Below are 20469 nucleotides of genomic sequence, written 5' to 3'. Positions count from 1 at the left end.
ACGCTTTATCATATATTTCAACAGAAGAGTATTATATTTTATGAACTGTTTTCTGGTCCATAGCACTGGGTTACCTTCAGTTCAGCGTTTGTCTTGTTTCAAAGCCTTAAAATAACTGCGCAATTATTTACACAAAGCACCTGGGTTGTTGTTTTAAAGATATTTTGTTTATTATTGACTGTATTTATTTGAGTTTTTGTATTTTTTATAGATGCATTTAGTGTGCCAAAAAATATGTTGTCAACACTTGATGATCGTGACGTCACATACAATATGAAAACTTGACGTTCGTGACGTTACATACCAAACAATGACGTCATTCCAAAAAATGACCTATTTTGAGGAAATTTTTTCTTAAGCCAAAAAAACAAAAAAAAACTGACTTCATGTAAAAAAAAAAAAAAAAAAAGTATGCGATACGGGGTATGCGATACGGGTTTAGCTATGCAATACGGGGTATGTGATATAGGGAAGGTGATACAGACTGGAAAAAAAACCCTTTATTAGATATACAAAATAGCTGTATTTTGTACTAAATATATGATAAATAGAAATAAAGCACTTTATTACTTTTAGCATATTACTAAGCAATGCCATACCAGATATTGGTGAGGAAGTATTCAACCATCTGTCTAGTCTGACAAAAATGTGAGTTAGTTTCAGTAAAGTGTGATTTTACGAGAAGAAAACTTCTACTTTCTTATATAACAAATAGGCTTTATACATTTTCATTTTTACTTCATTGTAATAAGTTCATATGAACAGCAAAACGTTTAAACTCAATGTTAACCTAGTGATGCATGAATAGAAACTACTAGCGGTTCATATAAGTAGCAAATGCAATGTCGTTTCTTTTTAATGAAGTGTATTTAAACCTATCATTTTATTTTTATAATTTTTCATACTGAAAAAAGAAACAAATCTGGAGCACGTTTCAAAACAAATATTGAATATTTCATTTTAGGAAACTGCAATCGAATCTACTTCATGTTTTGAGAAATGGAACTTTTGAAGGAATGTTGCATCTTCAGCACATGTATGTTGCTTCACTTATTTTCATTCAAAATGTTCTTAAAATATCTGAGAACTAAACAAAATATATTAACAAGAAATACGGAAAACTATTCAATACTTAACGCCTTTTATTGTTTGATATTAACATATTGATAAAAAAAAAAAAAACATTACATAGACATGGAAAGCTCATCTTTAAACCCCTTTAGATTCTTTAACCTCTTTTGGATTCTTAATTATATGGTTGTATTGGTTAATTATCTTAAAATAGAATGTGACCGCCAATATGACATGATTCGACCTTATAACAAGGTACAATGATGAACATATAGGTAACCTAAGATTCTGCGCTATTTGAAGTTCAAATATCAAAATGAATTCATAGGGATTGAGAATCAGTAACATTCTCATGCATTTGGAGTATGATACGATATTCGTTTCTTATCACAATTGAAGGCGAGTTCTGCTTCATCAAGAGGTATCTTATAAGTGGTAAAGGTGGAGTCATCGTTAGAAAATATCATGAACAATATAATGAGTTGGTCGGTCGAACACAAATGAAAGTCTGTTCGCTTGAGAACCATGGTTGTGTTCTAATTGTGGTAGTATGATAACAAACCATCTCGAATTCCTGAATACGATATTATCGAATGAGACTTTACAGTTTTTAGACATTTACATTTTATTAACGGGTTCCTCCTTCTCAATACTCAAATTTTAGTATCCCAATTTGAATACTGGAATCTTAAAATTACCAATGGAAAATAATATTTGTAGATACAACTTTTGTTGTTTATATTTACGGTTTTATTTTCACCAATGGTAATGCTTTCAACAATTTTGTTTATTTTTATGTCAGACAGCTATCAAGAAATAATATCAACCTGGTTGAAAAGGGTGTTTTTCGAGGACTTTATGAATTGGAAGAATTGTAAGTAACTTTTTAGAATATAAAAATCGTAAATTCTATAATGACATACTATAACATAGTTACTCGTCAAACTGTAAACTTACAACTTGTCACTTTTTTAACAGTTAGTTAGAAGTATGTATTTTCAGATAGGGTTAAGTACGACAAAGTTCCTGTCGAAAACTATCAACTTATCCTTTATATTGCATTTTGATTCAACTCCAATATATCATAGAAAAATTTAAAAAGCCTAATTTGAAATTAATTAAGCGTTTTCATTAAATTAAAAATTCATTCAGAGAATCACAAATAATAAGAAACGGATGTAAAATAATTTTGACGGCACAATAAGTTATCAGAAAAATAATCCGGCTTAATAAGCAATAGTAAGTTCATTTATCAAGATTTATAATTGAATGTTTAATGAAATGTATGTATTTTTCTTTGCAGAGTGATGGCCTTCAATAGCTTGAGTGATATATCCAGTTTGTTCGATGATTTGAAAAAATTGAAAGAGTTGTAAGTTTGAAATTGATGAATTAACAGTTTATTGATGGAAGATTTTGATCTATTTGGTTATATAGAAATTGTCCAACTTGACTGAAAGGTCTTAACAGGAAAAGGAAAACAATATGGAGTATTTCTGAATATGATAATATTTTACTAATTTATTGTCATAACTGAAAAAAGCACTTCATCTTTGTACGTTATATCAGTTTGCTCATACTTCTCACGAGAGTTCAATCGCTGATTAACATATTAAAAACAACACATAACGTTTAAATACGCTGCAATTTTTTGCACATGTCCTAAGTTCAGATGTTGTCGTTTGTTGATGAGTGTTTCTTGGTTTTTTTTTTAAAATAGAATAGACCGTTGTTTTTCACGTTTGAATGGCTTTACACCAGTAATGTGTTGTGTCGTTTATAGTTTGCTGTGAAGTGTAAGCCAAGTCTTCATTTGGAAGACCGTACTTTGACCTATAATGTTAACTTTGATAATTTATGACTTATACTTATACCACATCTTCTTATATCTATGACATATTTTCCCTACAATAACCTAACTGATAACGAATGGAATAACTGAGCAAATTACCATGATCTATCCGATAAGTTAATCCCTTTTAAATTGATTTATATCTTTTGCTCCTGTGTTGTATAGTTACCCCACTATCAAAAGTTAATGGAGGGTTTGGTGTTTTACTCCGCCACATGCTGTTTCTGTCTGTCTGTTTCAGTCCAGAGCCTGTAGTACAGGGGCTTTGTTTTGTTGCATTATATCTATTGTTTTTTTCACTGTTTTGTAAATGAATATAGTCGTTCGTTTTCTGGCTACAGCTGATCCCTTAACTAAACTTAGTACTAGTTCAGTGAAAATGAACGTGATACTAAACATACATTCTAGCTAAAATTCAAAACAAACAAGACAAGCAAAGGCTACATATTTGGATGTGAAATACCTGAATCTTAGAGAAGTTTGCATGTTGATTTATATTTACGAGTAGTGTCCTTGTTTCGATGATAAAATTGAGTTGACGTTTTGACTAGTTTGTGATATTGAATACCAATCTGTAATATTTTTTCATTTATGCAATTATTTTGTTTTGTCGTTAAAACCAAATAAGTTGTTGTTACATAAACGAGCTAATCGAACAAGTTGAGATATATAAACACTGTAAGATGGTTCGTCACCATTTAAAATATATCTTTTTTATCATAAATTTTGATATTAAGCTTCCTATTATGATGTAGATATCAAAGAAAGAGCAGTGTTCATTGTTAGCACTAGAAAGACAATATGATTACATTACTGCACTTTGTCTATAATTAAATTCAATTATTTGTGTTCATGTCATAAGGGACCTGCAACACAACCTAATAACATCAATAGATATGAAGATGTTCAAAGGACTAACAAACTTAAAGATTTTGTAAGTATATACATTTAAAAATAATTCCTGAAAGAAAAGTTACATTACAGATATCATAATCAAGAAATAATAGTGCACATTTGACTAGTTCCATTTCATACTAGTGCATGGGTTTTTTCCTGCTTAAAACTCGTTCATTAAGGTAATTGTGGAAGATATCTTTTGAATTGACAATTTCGTGTTTATATTATTCCGACTAAAGATGAGTATAACTTATTTATCGCAAAGAAAAATATCAATTTCTTGAAAAAAAAGTCATGTCATAGAAATTTACACAATGATGATTCAGAACACATATATGTCTAGATAATTTTCATAAATGCAAATAAACTACAATTAAACTATACCACATAGTTTTTGTTGTTTAAGTGGATCAAATTTGAAATAGATTTTTGTAAAACCTATAAATATCAATATTACTCACTTTCTATTTATATATACATTGGGTATATCGATTCTACTGAACAAAACCAATGCAATAGTATACATTTAAAATGGAATTCAGCTTCAAAGACATGTACGAGTTTCAGCTATCGTTTAACAGATGACATTTTTTCTAAATAATCGACGCAATATAAAAAAAAAACATTATTATATTGTATATAATCCTTTACAAGAATATCAACACATGTCATTAACATGCGTTTGCATAAAAAAATCTTTGAAGGGATCTTTCTGACAATCAGCTCATTTGTAACTGTGCGCTTGTAAGCTTGAAAGACTTATATATTGTTCTGGATCATGGCGATGGTATTATCTGTCCGGACAACCCAGGAGTCGATCTTCAGACTATGCCAGATTATGACCTGTGTACTAACAAAGGTAAGGTTTCGTCACCCTTTTTGTTTATAATTACTTTATTTCTAGATGGTACATAAAACGCTGCGCCGCTACTTTTACGATTTGATTAATGCAGAATACCTATGTCTCGTGTTTCACACTCATGCTGGCTGGTATTGGTATCGTTAGTTTAAATACTTGTTACTTTTGTTCCAGAAATGTCACCATTTGACAAGAAGACTATGTTTTGGTGTTGGACAGATTAAGACCCATTAGAGATTTCCAATAAAATGACATACGTACCTAACTCGACGTACGCACGTAACGGGACCGGTAATTGCTAACCAATTAATTTTGTAAAATGCGTTACTCAATTTTAACTAAGTATTCATAAACTAGGAAACCCATTCATAATAAATTTAATCAATATCAAATATTTCTAAGATGATGAAAAACGAAAGAAATCATGATTTTTATATATCACATGATTCTTGAGATTCCCGCCTAAACTTCACTGTCATAAGACCACGTATATATACGTATCTTTACCTATCATAGGAGTTGTCTTTCATGGTTTTTACAATGACTTTGATTTTCAGATATAATTGCAAATTTTAATGAACTTATTATTTTATATTTGTATTGATTTTGTGTGTCGTTATCAAATAGATTCTTCTTTTCGATTTTTAATGTTTTATGATATTTAATTTCTTATTTATCGATCGAAAAGGGGGAGTACGCCCTCTACCCCTGTATCCTCGGATGCAAGTTTATCTTAAACAAAAACCTCGCCCCATAATTTGGTATAGTTAAAAACGAAAAAGTACTTTTGAAAAATATATCATTGATATGAATTTCTGCCCACATCAAATTATCTTCAATTAAATTATAGAAAAATATTATTTTGTTTTACAAGTCGAGTACACCTTTTACATTCGGGTGTGTTGGAATTTACTTTAAACGTTAAATCTTTTTAAAACAAAAAAAGGCAACCTTCTCGCTTCGGAATTCGTTATTTTAATATTTGTATGCTAAATGTCGTCTAGGTAGTTTTTAAAATTCATAATGTGAGATTACAAGAAATGATGGGTGTGTTTGATTACAAGTTGGTAATGTACTTAGTTTTTTTGTTAATAAAATCATTCAGTGTTAAATGACAAAATATTTAAAGAGTAAAAAAAATAGTTGTGGTTGATTTTTACTGAAGGCATAATCCAGCAACAATGCGTGTTCAAAGAGCAAAACATGCATGCAGTGTATGCTCCCCTCTGTCATGCTTCAATGCAGTAGGACGAAATACATTGAGTTAAGTCGGTTATGTCGAGTAAAGTCATTTTTAAGTTATTGGAAATCTCTATTTTGACTTATCATAAGTTATGAGCGCTTATTCATTGAGGGTTAAACTTTTTAAAACAAAAGTTAGTTCTACACGGTACACTTTTTTTTTGTACCCTTTTTACCTTCTGTTTGTTCCAAATAAAAGGCAACAGTAGTATTCCGCTGTTCAAAAATCATAAATAGATTGATATAAACACAATCCCTGGTAACAAGTTTAAACTGAAAGACACACATCAAATATAAGAGCAGAACAACGACACAACAGAAGTACTGAAATTCAACACTCACAGAAACAAACTATAATATAACAATGGCCATTGTCCTGACTTGGTACAGGACATTTTAAAAAATCCAGTTTTGTATTCAATCATTTTTAAAACGCTTACTCTATAGTGTAGAGGATCAAGAAATATTACGGAAATTTGTGTCGTGCGTATCATATAACTAGTATAATAAGCATACTACATGTATGTTATCATTGCTTTCCCTATTTCATGACCGGAATAACCATAGATTGCATTTCAAATATCAAACAGTTGTGTCACAAGAATTGACAACTGTGTTTTCGAAATTTTATTTCTTTTTTATTGCTCTCTTTGGTATACTTTCTTTCTTGTTATTTCCTGACTGCAAAATAAACGATGCAAAAAACAGCAAACACAAAATTCGCGAGCAAATTGAAGATAACCACAACGATTTGATTTTGTTTCGCACACATCTTCTTAATCATTTAAATCAGTAAACAATAGCAAATCTTTGTTTTTTTTTAATTGCAGGTGATTTCTGCAGGCATGATAACGTCACAATTATAGATGGCCATTCTATTGATACTGCTTATGGTATTAGTATCATTAGATGCGCATTCATGTGTGACATAAATCAGGAATGTAATGCTTTTCAACACGACAAAGATCTGCAACTGGTCTGCAATCTGTGGAACATCAGGCATAAATCGGCATGGTTAACGAATGTTACGCGATATGTTGATCTTTACGATCGATGTTAACACTTTAATTTTAATTTTCTTTAGCTTTTTTGCTATGCTTTAACTTTATATATTAGTGATTACATTTTCGAACTATAAATACATTTCCATATAGATTAAAGGCTACATTTGACTAATAATTACATGCGAAAGATACCAAATAGATATTCAATAGATATAAGAAGATGTGGTATGAGTGCCAATGAGATGTCTGTCCATTCAAGTCACAATTTATAAAAGTTAACACTTATAAGTTTAAGTACGGTCTTCACTATGTAGCCTTGGCTCATATCGAACAGCAGGCCCAACAAATTACTAGTGTTAAACCATTCCAATGGGAAAACCAACGGTCTTATCTATATAAAAATCGCGAAAGAAGTAACACTTGTGAACCAAATCAGCAAACGACAACCACTGAATATAAGATTCCTCAAACTCATTTGTGGGAAACAAACTGTTAGTACCGTGACAAAAACGAAAAACGACGAATAGTACAAAACCACAACATAAACATCTAAAGATTTAGCAACACAAATCTAACCAAAAACTTGATTAATCTCAATAGCCCCGGAAGGGTTACATAATGCTGCACCACATGCAAAACCCGCTGTTTCACTCATTTGAAATAATAAGAAACTATAATCCAATTATTGGGGCATTACACAATAGAAAATTGGTAACCATCGGTCGTGAGAGTTTATACCCCTGAAATTTGGCAAGGTGTGATATTATGAAGTTAGAACGTTTTTCAAAATATAGGATTGAAAATACTCTCAATGTCCCTTTGGGATACTTAAAATCCAACAACCCGTGGATAAACAAATTCAAAATAACAACAACAACAAAATATCAGGTTGGTCTCACAAGTCCACTTACAAAATATAAGATACTAGGCACTAAACTTATGATACACGTTAGAGCAAGAACATCTTGTAGTGGTTGTTATTTAATAGTCACTCTGGTAACTCAATTGTACATAGACTATTGATAAGCATTACAAAATCAATTGATTTTGAAGATTTGGTTCTTTTTTTTTTTTAGATTTTTTTTAATTTTTATTCATCTTCAAATACAAAAATAATCATCATGTTCGAAGAAAAATTAAAAAAAGAGACATTTAACTTTCGTGCATGAAACGTGCGCTCTTTAATTTTCTTTTTGAAAATTTTGAACTTTTGATCTTTGAAAAAAAAATATCTTTATTTTTTTTCATTTGATGTCTGTAAAATCGGGAGACAATTTTTTATCTTCATACAACATATTAAATTGAATTAATAAACTATTTAGATTCATTAAAGAAGATATCATAGACAAAACAATAAAAATATGAGATACTATTTTATCTTAATACATGTGTTTTAGTATATTTTTGTAATGAATATCATACATGTTGTAAGATTGATATAAATGAAATACGAAACAGAATAATAAATGTATCAAAATTTAAAAAAGGATATTTAACGAAATAATGGGGAAAAAATATTTGATTTTGGGGTGGTTTTTTTTCATGACATTGCCATTTTGTTTCATATATTAATCTCTATTGGGAATCTGTCATACACAATCATTACTAATACAACCTGTTCGTACATATATATGTCTCGCCTTTCTGTAATTTTCATAATGCAAATATGCAAATAAAAACAGAAATACTTTGAAATGTGTTACATTTAATTATTCATATATTCAAAGTTTATAAACTATGAGAAAAGAACATGATTATACATCGGCAAGAACATGAGATGTGCCAATGCTAATACCACTGCATACCAAATTCCATTGACTTATCATTAGTCGTTCTGTTTGAACAAACCTAAACACGAATACTACCTTGTAGACTATGTAAAAGTTTCCAAGTCAGCACATCAGTACCAGGGGGTGGGATTATATAATCTCTTTGATAATGAGACTTGCAAATTCAACAAATTTGCTTACAAAAAATGAAATTACAAAAATACTGAACTCTGAGCAAAATTCAAAACGGGAAATTCCTAATCAAATGGCAAATTCAAAAGATACATATCAAACTAATAGATGACAAAAGTACAAAATAATGTTTATAGTTCACGAAATAAGATGTACCAATACTAATACAACTACATACCAAATACCATCGACCTACTGCTAGTGGGTCACCATAATCTAGACCTAATCACAATATTATACATTGTGTACACCGTCACTGCCAATGCCGCCGTCGAGGTCTAAAACAGCGTGCATCTATATCACTTAGACTCTCCGAAATATAATATAATTATACAACAACGCACATTCCCTAGATTTTGAAATTACAGGGCGTAAATGTATGTCAATAAATATTTAGTTTTCCCACTTATCATACACTTGGAGTAAACTTAAACAATGACGTGACCGATTTTCATCTATGTAGAACGCTCAAACCCCAAAATGTTAAAGCCATGGATGTGAATATACAACAATGCGTTTTGATATTTATTACCATTAATAGACCAGGTGTAAAAGGGATGGTTTAATCGTCTCCGGATAACCTTACCCAAGAGAGTTTGAACCTTGGGTGTAAATAATTTCATAATCCACCTATGGTCAATCTGTTCGACTGGTGTTATAAATTATGTCAGTACCAACACACTGTCCACTGAGTTAGTAATACAGTCAATCACTAATGCCATCGACTAAGTGCTGGTAAATGCGGGAAAACATGATGATAATTTATTTCGATTAAAGCGTTTTTCTGGATCAATTAATATTCTCATCATGAACGCTCAAACTTATTATCTTAAAGCAAGGGAAATTATTAGAACCTTTCTGACCGAAAGGAGCCGTAAAAAAATAATTTAAAATTAAGCTAGGAAAACAGATGTAGAACCATTAAGAAACGCCGACTAAAAAGGACCACAAAATAAAAGCGAAATTTATATGCGGTGAAATTAAAAAAAGGATGATATAAACATGATTATCTTGTGAAGACTGTAGTGCTGAATATTGAACTGGGGATACCATTAACCACAGAACAATCAATCAGCAGCCATAATAAATTAACACAAATCTTTATACATGTCGTGCATCCGTAGCGCTTTTTTTCAGAAACTCTGAAACCTATACATTTAAAAGAATAGTATGTTTTATTTATTTTTTTTGCACCTCGTGTTTGCAATTCACCATTTTTCCCTTCAGTTTACTATTTTCCGTTTTGATAAAATATACCTTTTTCTCTCTTTTGTCGTTTGGAAAATGTCGTACTGTATTAAAACCCCTCTACATAGAAATTTTGTTATGCATGCACACGTATGAAAATTGTGAGTTATATCCAACGGCATCATAGGTTTGTTTATCCCAAATTCATGTAATTGGTTTAGATGTTATATGTGTTATTCTCGTGGGATTTTGTCTGATGCTTAGTTCGTTTCTGTGTGTGTTGCGTTTCGGTGTTGTGTCGTTGTTCTCCTCTTATATTTAATGCGTTTCCCTCGGTTTTAGTTTGTTACCCCGATTTTGTTTTTTGTCCATGGAATTATTAGTTTTGAACAGCGGTATACTACTGTTGCCTTTATTTGAACTTTGTTTTCAACTCAGACTGGTTTATAATGTATAATTATATACGTGAAAGACTTATCAGTAATATAACTGAAATATACGAAAAAGCAACCAAAAAAGTTCAACAACAAAAACTGTTATATAAGAAATAAAGTCCTTTACATTATCTTTGATATCAGAACAACGTAATGATAATATAATGCAATTCTCAAATTATCCATACAATTTTTTTCCTAACTTATCAAGAAGTTTCATTTTGAAATTGTATTGTGATTCAAAAGAGCTTTAAAGGTAACTTGCTCTATGAATTGCATTAAACAGAAATGTGCAGATTGTCAAACCCAACGTATGACAAGATGCTCAATTTTGCTAGAAGATAATTAAATAATAAAGTAAGATTAAATTATATGTATAAGTTTTAATTATTTGCATCATGTTTGAAGGTAATCACAATATTATCCACTTTTTATAACATATTTAGTTTTTAGACAATGATAGTTTAACTTACAAAAAAGAACGAGAAGGTAACATTTTTTCACTATCATGCATGACATATCTATTAACCATATTAATTTTATACTATGATTGGCTTGTTTAGATGTCGGTACTATACTGTTAATCTTTTAAAAAAGTTACAATTCTTTTACTTGTAATGAAACCAATCTGAGGATTACGAACCTAAACTCAATTTACTAATTCATAGAATTGGAATACAGATTTACGGACGAAAGTATCTGTAGATATAGTTTTATTTTACTCGAAGTAGTCATGTTCAATATGACACTGTTAACTATAATCATATCTTTACATGAATGCAGCTTAAAGGTAAAAATATTCATAAAATATAAAAGAATAAATCATTTCTATTCATGTCTGATAAAAGAATTTATACATGTTTAGACATTGCTTATTTTTTGTCTTCTTTCAGAAGTAATTAGCACATGTTTTATGGCTAAAATCAAACTATATTAAGTACACCACTTAACAGTAATTAATACTTTGAGCAAACGTGCAGCTCTTAATATTCTTGGTGCTACATTAGGATTCACATTCATGTTCTAAAGAACGACACTCTGTGTATTAAAACTTAATTTTACAAAATATGGAGGAAACATAATCAATCAATAATAAAATAAAAGCTGAATCTTGTCTTGCCTTAGTTCATTAACAAAATTGTTACCCATATGTTCATGGAGTTTATCTTATCTTTAGTTAATACTTAATTTATACGAAAATATGATTAGATAGATATAGGAAGATGTGGTGTGAGTGCCAATGAGACAACTCTCCATCCAAATAACAATTTAAAAATTAAACCATTATAGGTTAAAGTACGGCCTTCAACACGGAGCCTTGGCTCACACCGAACAACAAGCTATAAAGGGCCCCAAAATTACTAGTGTAAAACCATTCAAACGGGAAAACCAACGGTCTAATCTATATAAACAAAACGAGAAACGAGAAACACGTATATATTACATAAACAAACGACAACTACTGTACATCAGAGTACATATCCGTTTTTTACGCTGACATACACGAAAGTCATAAAATTATACAAAAACACGTGTACATTGAAAAATAAAAAAATAAAGCAAGACAACATCTTAACAAACACTAATAACCAACATTAATGTTCGGCATCAAAGACGTCAGCTGCTATGGTTGGGTAGTTATTTTACGTAGAAGCAGTGACTATATCCGCTTTATTAATTTAGTTTATATGATTTGAAAGAACTATCCATATAAAACTACCATTTTATTAAGTATAAGTCTTAATTTCGTTATATATTCCATGATATAGAAAAATAAGCAAAGCCTTAAAACAGTTGTTTCTAGACACTTCATTACAATTAGTGTTACAGTTTTGTTTACTTTGAAGTTCTATAATTCACCTCGTCGTACGGGTTACTGACTGCTTCTTCATATGAAGGCAAAGCATAATTGATATCTCTAGAAGTATCGACTCTGTCCATCCTTGTTTGGCTGTATCCTGTGTATGTTGGATTTGTAGCTGAAATCTGGTATGCAGTTGAGTTTTCAAAACCGTTATTATATTCAGGATTCAAATGATTGCTGCGAGCCATAGGGTTTGGTCTTTGTTCATGTTTGTTTCTCCTAAACAGTAAAATATAATAAACCTTATTTCAAATTTTTGGCTCTGAGCGTTCCTGGTGAAGGTTAATCAAGACAAGCGCGTCGGACGCAAGAATTTCATAATGGGTTGTTTTCAATTTTTTGACATAACATGCATTGCAAGTCCTCTTGTACATTAATCATTTAGTTAAATTCAAGAAATGTCTAAAAACCTAGAAATGAATATCGGAATGATGACAATATTAACCTAACATAAAAGCCTAAACAATATAAATATAAATACACATCATTTGTTCTATTGCCAATATACATATAGCTTCTACACATCGTTGGTGTTTTATTGTTCTAGATGAATATCAATTAAAAAAAGCGTATCAACCCGACTGTTATACATGTAATATGGATAATTACTGATAAGGCAATTCTATCAACTACAAATGATACAAAGAAATAGTTAATTGACTTCTCGGAATTAGTCACTTGACATTATGCAACAAATTAAATAATGTAGTAATACCGACGATTAACGATGTATGAGAAGGTAGTTCGGTTTAATATTAACAGATAATTGAAGTTACTTAATAAAGTTCGTAGATAGCAAATACAACAACAGATCAGGTGTATAGCACAACACAGAAAAAAATATCAACGTGAATGACGTTTTTTGGTTCATCTATTTTTCATATTCAATCTGGTTTTTGCTTCCCTATTAAAATTTACTTCATCGATATTGATAGAAATTATTTCAATAATTCAAAATATGATATATAAATTGTATTTTCCCCAGAGAACTTGAACTTAAGATCAATTACAGCAAGGTCTACTTTATTACTTGACTAATATTTAAAATCACGTTTTCTTTCTTAGTTGAATTTCTGTTATACACAACATGTTATGTGTCACTAGTTAAAAACGTGATATAATAGACTAACCTGGATTTTAAAATGCAAAGCAAAGCAATAATTGCTATAAGCGAGGTGATTCCAACAGCCGTCCCTAGACAAATTTTCACTGAAAAAGTCAACACAATTTCGAAATTAATTGACATGCAAGGAATTGAAAGATAACATTTGTGAACTTCTCAAGGATAGTAATTACATATCTTTGCACAATTCATTCGCAAAATTCAATCACAGAGTAACTTTAAAACAAACAGTATTGACCTAATACTTGGCTTAGAAAAAATCCAATGTCGTAGAGTGCATCTTTACGTGCAAATAATCATTTTTGTAAAGTTGCATTAAGTTTGGAGCATTTTGAAACGTTGAACATTTTTGCTGTATCCATGGAAACGGTGGACATTTTGAAAATTCAAAATTCAAAGAGTACATCTATACATGCCAGTAACTATTTTTGTAAAGTTTCTTCCAGTTTTGAGCTTTTTTAAATATTTGAAATTTTTGACGTTTTTGCGGTTTCTATGGGTACAGTGGATAATTCCAAAATTCGAAAAGCAGACATCTCATTGCCATATATCATTTTATATATCCATACAGTTTCATTGACTTTATTTCGATACTCTCTAAGAACATGCTGATAGGATAAGTGTTAAATTTTCTCCTAGTTTCAATGACAACGACGGCAATTTCGGAATATCTTAATATTTTCTACACATGTAGGCATACTGGGTAACATTTCAAAAAAGTTTCCCCCAGTTGGGTTTTTTAATAAAAGATTTAAAATTTTTCATTAAAGTGAAGTTCCATCAACATTGGTCCATCGAAATCCGAGAAACACGACGGACAATATGTGTGGAAGAATAAGGGAAATTAAGGGAAAAATAGACGCGTAAAATAACAACATGTCAAGCAAACACCGTTGAGGGTGACATATTAATCTTTTAAAAAATGTAGTAATCCTCCGATTACAACTGACTAAACGTGTTTACATTAGACATTTCCATGTTGACCGCGTTAACGTATTGACAGTCAACGCAAACATCGAAAGTAACATAGGAAATATGCACACGGGGCATTATGTGTATTTTATTTGTGCAATGCATGATCAGAACTCAAATGTATCAAGGGAAGGTTTACATACAAGATTTGTTGTTTTGGCTTTCGTTGTGGATTTTGTCATCGTCGTCATCGTCGTCGTCATCGTCATCTTTTTTCTTGTGCTTATGATTTGGTGAGTTGTTAGCTTAATATAAAATATATATGTATAAATATAATATGCAAAATATAAAAGAGATTTTGATATATGTATTAAGACTTTTTGTTTTATAACCTTATTTCTAAATACACCATACACAATACTACTAAACATTATTCACGAAATAGAAAAAAGCGTTTAAAATGACAATACGTCAGTTTTTAAAGTATTTATATCTTTCATTAAAAAAGATATATTGAAAAAAACAAATAAAAACGGAGAATTCAATAACAACTACCCAAATCAAATTCATCAAACAACAAAACGCGCAAAAAGCAAATGTAATTTCTTTCTTTTTGTAGACATTTTCCTAAGAAAATTCTGGATTTCACCTGGTTTTGTATAACAGTTATTATTACCTCTATTATGTTGACAAAATAGGGTAAATAATATGTTATTTCGACAATCGTTGTGATCCAGCGGCCAAAACTATGTAAGGAGAGGAATTTGTATAAGTGACTTGTCACTTGTTTTCCAGTCCATTGTATTGTATTTATGTACGCATTTATTTATTTGTTTCTGAATAAAATATTGTTTACACTAAAACTATGTTAATGTACATTAATCATTATACGTATACAAAATGTTTCGTGGGGTACAACACATTATGTGATAAATAAATTGTGTAATACTTTATATAATTTGTGTCGTAAGGTCAACTAACAGTTCGTGAAGTATGTTGAAACTTTAACATAGCATAACAAAACAAAACAGCCAATTGTTTTAACAGCCTGCTTTTGAGAGGTGTAATCATATCCAAGGTAAAACTGTTCTGTAAATAAATCAAACATTTGACATACTGAAATTAGGTATTAAATAATTTGTGCACGATTCCCCTTTTTTAACTTGAGGAAACATTTTTATGCATAATTCTGTGAGGATAAAACAAATGGCCAAATACGCACAAGAATATCCCAAATTTTACAAACGCCTATATTTCCAGGCTTTTTAAAAATCAGTAAGTGAAACTTGACCATAATTTGGTTACATATGACAAAAAAGACAATACTTAGGTTCTTAATTTTCGTAATTTAAATTTGAACAGAAAAAAACTATAGCTGACTATGCGGTATGGGCTTTTCTCATAATTGAAGGCCGTACGGTCACCTATAGGTGTTAATGTTTATGTCATTTGGCAATCATACCACATCTTCTTTTTTATAAGTTTCATTATCACACCTCATGCTTACAAGATATATATGCAAAATAAATAACAAGAAAGCCACAAAAAGAAGGGGAAAACGGGACACCCAAAATACAATTACTTTTCATGTCGAAAATGGTTATTCAAACCTAGTTTTTACGCTAGCTTAACATCTCACATGTATGACAGTCGTATACTTCTCCAGGATGTTGACAACGATGTGTGAACAAAACAAATAAAAATAATAGGTTCAAATGTTAAAAAAGGGGTACAGCAGTCAACGCTGTTTTATAATCAATAATACCATTGATTTCAAAGTTGTTTTTTAATTTCCTTTTTTGTACACGATCCTTCAATTTAACTCTTAATTAATCCAATTATAAATATCAAATATGCAAGTACTGTTACAACTTAAAAGATTTTACCCCTATAAAGGACCCGTAATATACTACCCCGAAGAATTTGCATAATAGCAAAAATGAGAGAAGAGTCGTCCTTTTTGTCGTTATTAGTTTGTTGTATTTGTAATAATATTCTAAATCTGAATTAAGTAAGAACAGGTAAATTGCAACTTTCAAATATACGGATATATTGATTTTTGGATACATTATATATTTCGATAAAGTACACGTAAAACAAGGTTTATGTGGATTGAATCAGTGTTGTAGACATCATAACCTTGATGGCTTGAATAGGTTGATGATAAACATACCTTTCTGTGTAGATGTAGATGTTGGTATACCATTGGAGTAGTATTTTATCAGTGGAACTATTGTTTCATATCTTGATTCTAAAAATTATATAAGATATACATTTTCCGCTGATTTTAATGTCAAACTATAAATGAGGGACGAAAGAGGGACAGTCAAAATCCTAAATCGAAAATAAACTGACAACGCCCTTGCTTATAATAAAAAGACAAACAGATAAACAATAGTACACATGACACAACATAGAAAACTAAAGAAAAGGCAACACGAACCCCACCAAAAACTAGGGATGATCTCAGGGGCTCCGCAGGGGTAAGCAGATCCTGCTCCACATGTGACACCCGTTGTGTTGCTCATGTTTAAACAAATCTGGTATATAGTCTTATTCGGTAGGATACGTTCATGAAAGGGAAGGGAATGATAGTTACGACGTAAGAAAAATATCCGATATCATTTGGTAAACGGTTATTCCATAACGGTCAATCAACTCGTGATGGCGTCCGTAAAATGTACTAAGGGATGATTCCAACTACACTACTATTTGGAAGTCTTGGTTTAATTGCGTCCTTGTGAGCAGCAACCCTCTATCAAGAAAATCATAAGAATCAAGAAAATGTGATATTTGTTGTTGTTATATTATGAAATACATTGTAGGATGTGGTATAATTGCCAATAGGACAACTCTCAAAAAGATATCGACACGAAAAAGAAATTAACAACTATAGGTCAGCAAATGCGTACGACAAGCAACAATAAACAAAGCCAATACAGCATAGTAAGCTGCAAAAAGAAATGACAAATGTTAGATAATTCAAACTAAACATCTAATGGCCTCATTTTTGTACTGAATAATGAACGAAAATTAAATATGTAACACAGCAACAATCGAATACCACTGAATTATGGGTTCCCGACTTAAGACAGCCACAAACACAATGTGGCCGGGTTAAACTTGTTTGTTTACGCCAAATCGTCTTCCTACTTTTACTTCATGATTGAATGTAAAACTTATTGATTTTTTTTAACGCAAGTGTATTGCACGTACAAGAATACCAAAACTTAAAAACAGCGCTTCCAATGATTTTTTTCATAACACAGTCTCAGTGAAAAACTTTGAACATGGACCATCATTTTTCAAATTAACTCAAGTTTATTATTGAATCTATTAATTAATATTCATATCAGATATTCAAACCTTTGTATTTAGAGATTAGATACCAGGATTTTAAACTAACGTATGCCACATGATCATGTGTATCCTTATTTGAACTCTTAGAAGTTTTCTGTTCGCTTCATTTCAAATTAAAAGTAACTTACTTACAATTGTATGTTTCAACATTTATTATCTCTATAAAAAGTAGGCGTGGTTTCCTGTGATATAACTATCTGAGTATGATTTGGCGACCATAATTTATCGATGCAAAATTTAGTGAATCAAATAGAAAAATGAAGTTTAATAGGAAACACGGTAAACAAATAAATAAACTGAAATAAAACCATGACTTTCAAAGTAAAAAAGACCTGGTGCCTAAAAAAAATTACGGCAAGATATATGTTCAAAACAATAATGAAAAAAGATACATATGACCACCATCACACTAAAGGATCCTGACTTGGGAAAGGTACATTCAGGATATTACGTGGTTAAACTACTTTCTTGGCATCAACTTGAACAGTGGTGTATCAGTTCAACTACAGAAATCAGTTAAAAGGGGCTCAAATACTCATATCGATCGACAACAGAAAAGCATCTTACAAAAACACAAACCTTGTAATGTACGTAGCAGAGTATTTATTTATCTCAACAACATAAAAGACACTTAGTACCGAACTTAGAGTACTTGCAGTCACTCACAGTTCAAAGACAATAACAACGAATAAAGCAATCATTGAAAATGACAGTTATAAACGTTTTGTTTAATTAATTCTAAATTTCGACGGTATATTAGGAAATGAATGTAATTGAATTATTTAAGGACATCTATCAATCATAATGTGTGAGAAGAACATTAATTAAAACTAACCTGAACATTCATAATATATAGTAGCATACAACAATGGTACTGATGAGCATGGATTGTAGTTCATCATCACTGTACATGTATCTTCCCCTATACACTGGTCTTGTAAGGGTTGGTAGGAAATTGAGTATTTGCAATCATTCCATGTGTTGGTCCATGTTTTACAAACTAACGGATTAAATGACCTCCATTTAAAAATATTCCACTTGGTTTCGTACACTATATTCGTTATAAGAATAGACTGTCTGTGTGGACATTGTAAGTAAACTTCGCCATTCATGCATACACTTTCTACAATTAGCAATGTAATTATATGTAAGAATTGCATATAGTTTTGCATGTTAAATGATTATAAGAAAGACAAGTACAATCCTCCATTTTATTTACAATATATATATGGCTTTATCGAATACGTTTTCCGAAGCACAACATATTGCAATAAGTTTTGAGAGAAAAACAGTAGATAACAAGAGTATCGTTTTTACTTGATTTGGACAATGTATTGATATTTAAAGCAAGTAAACCTTCAAAATTTCCAGCTTTCAAGGTATGCAAACTGTACTACAACAGAAGTATGAAATAAAAAAAAGTGTTGTATAATTTGAATATCTGATGAAGGTGTATTTAATTTACAGTACCTGTTTTGTATTCTTATGTTTGCCTTTTTAATTTTTAATCATAGGGAAAATCTTATAATTATAAATCTAGAACAAGGTGTTTTGGGCAGAATTATCGAATATTTATATCGTATAGTAGAATTGCGTGTCATCAATTTGTATTTTTGGGAAAATGATAATAAGGGACAGTGCAATGTATCAGTCGACGAAGGACGAACAAAAGCATGGCACAAAGAAACAACAATACGAACTGATAAACACATTTAGCTACGTTTTAATGGTGTGCTTCTGTCGTGCAGTAGTTCTTTTCTTATATTTGATGTGTTTCCTTCAGTTTGTGTTTGTAAACCGGATTTGTTTTCTTTCTCAATCGATTTATGAATTTTGAACAGCATTATACTTCTAATGTCTTTAACTGACAAACATTTGCGTTATCTGTGAGGGAAAAATGTTTAAAAGACAAATTAAGAAGTACAAGACATTACATTCATCGTGTTTATACGTCATATCAAATATTTTAACGACTGTTTATGTTTTCAGAGTAATCGCTACTCAATGAAATCGGCCTCTTTCTTTACATGCAACACAGTCAGAACCGTATGTTAAATCTAGTTCAATCATATGGTTATCTAAGGGGCTATAAACGAAAATGTTGTGTTCCCATTTTTTTTATCACAGCGAAAATTAAAATAAAATCGAAAACCGATAGTACATATATGCTTCAAATTTTGTTTACTAACCTGGTTTTCGTTTCGAAATATTATTGGTGAAAACATAACAAGGTTTGGTGTCAAATGTAAGGCACGAATGTGATTTTCCAGTGGTGATTGCAACATAAATATTTTATTATCAAAAATTCTTTTAAAAAAACGACGTAACTTAAAGATTAACTAAGAGTTCTGCATTTCTAAATTTAAAATGATCCAGAAAATTTGTAACTACAAAACGTTAAACAAGAAGTTACGAATAAAGAATAAATTAATAAAGAAAATAATTAGTTATTGCTTACTGTGTAAGATCTGTCGACTTGAAACGCTTTGGACGAACAGAATTATAAACATCAACTTCATTATTGTTCCCACTATTTTGAAATCGTTACGATTATCTACGTATCCTTCCTTTCATGTGTGGTTTATTTGAACAAAAATCGATGTATTGTATATCATACTCGTTTTCCCACTGACAAGCGTGATTTAGGATAGGGAAAGGTAAATACCTTTATAAAATTCAAGATATGCGTAATTATTTTAGAA

General features: G+C 30.7%; 2 protein-coding genes and 1 long non-coding RNA gene across 3 annotated transcripts; 2 read left to right on the top strand and 1 right to left on the bottom strand.

The window, feature by feature from the left end:
- The first annotated feature begins 965 nt into the window (after positions 1-965).
- Positions 966-2451, top strand: LOC134693714 (uncharacterized). Its single transcript, XR_010102450.1, has 3 exons — positions 966-1036; positions 1874-1945; positions 2375-2451. It is a non-coding gene; the product is annotated as an uncharacterized LOC134693714 (long non-coding RNA).
- A 1349-nt stretch (positions 2452-3800) lies between these two features.
- On the top strand, positions 3801-7495 carry LOC134692022 (uncharacterized). Its single transcript, XM_063552365.1, has 3 exons — positions 3801-3857; positions 4525-4679; positions 6752-7495. The coding sequence occupies exons 1-3, from the start codon at positions 3820-3822 to the stop codon at positions 6979-6981; spliced, it is 423 nt and encodes a 140-aa protein (XP_063408435.1). The 5' UTR covers positions 3801-3819; the 3' UTR covers positions 6982-7495.
- A 4513-nt stretch (positions 7496-12008) lies between these two features.
- Positions 12009-18884, bottom strand: LOC134693419 (uncharacterized). The gene is made up of 5 exons (XM_063554233.1): positions 18603-18884; positions 16581-16658; positions 14611-14712; positions 13503-13581; positions 12009-12591 (listed from the first exon to the last, which is right to left on the bottom strand). Exons 1-5 carry the CDS (start codon positions 18877-18879, stop codon positions 12345-12347), a joined length of 783 nt encoding a protein of 260 aa, XP_063410303.1. The 5' UTR covers positions 18880-18884; the 3' UTR covers positions 12009-12344.
- Positions 18885-20469: the final 1585 nt, after the last annotated feature.

This window comes from Mytilus trossulus, chromosome 12, assembly GCF_036588685.1.
Source record: "Mytilus trossulus isolate FHL-02 chromosome 12, PNRI_Mtr1.1.1.hap1, whole genome shotgun sequence".
Taxonomy (NCBI): domain Eukaryota; kingdom Metazoa; phylum Mollusca; class Bivalvia; order Mytilida; family Mytilidae; genus Mytilus; species Mytilus trossulus.
Note: the sequence above shows the minus strand (reverse complement) of the source record. Positions and strands in the feature narration are given on the sequence as shown.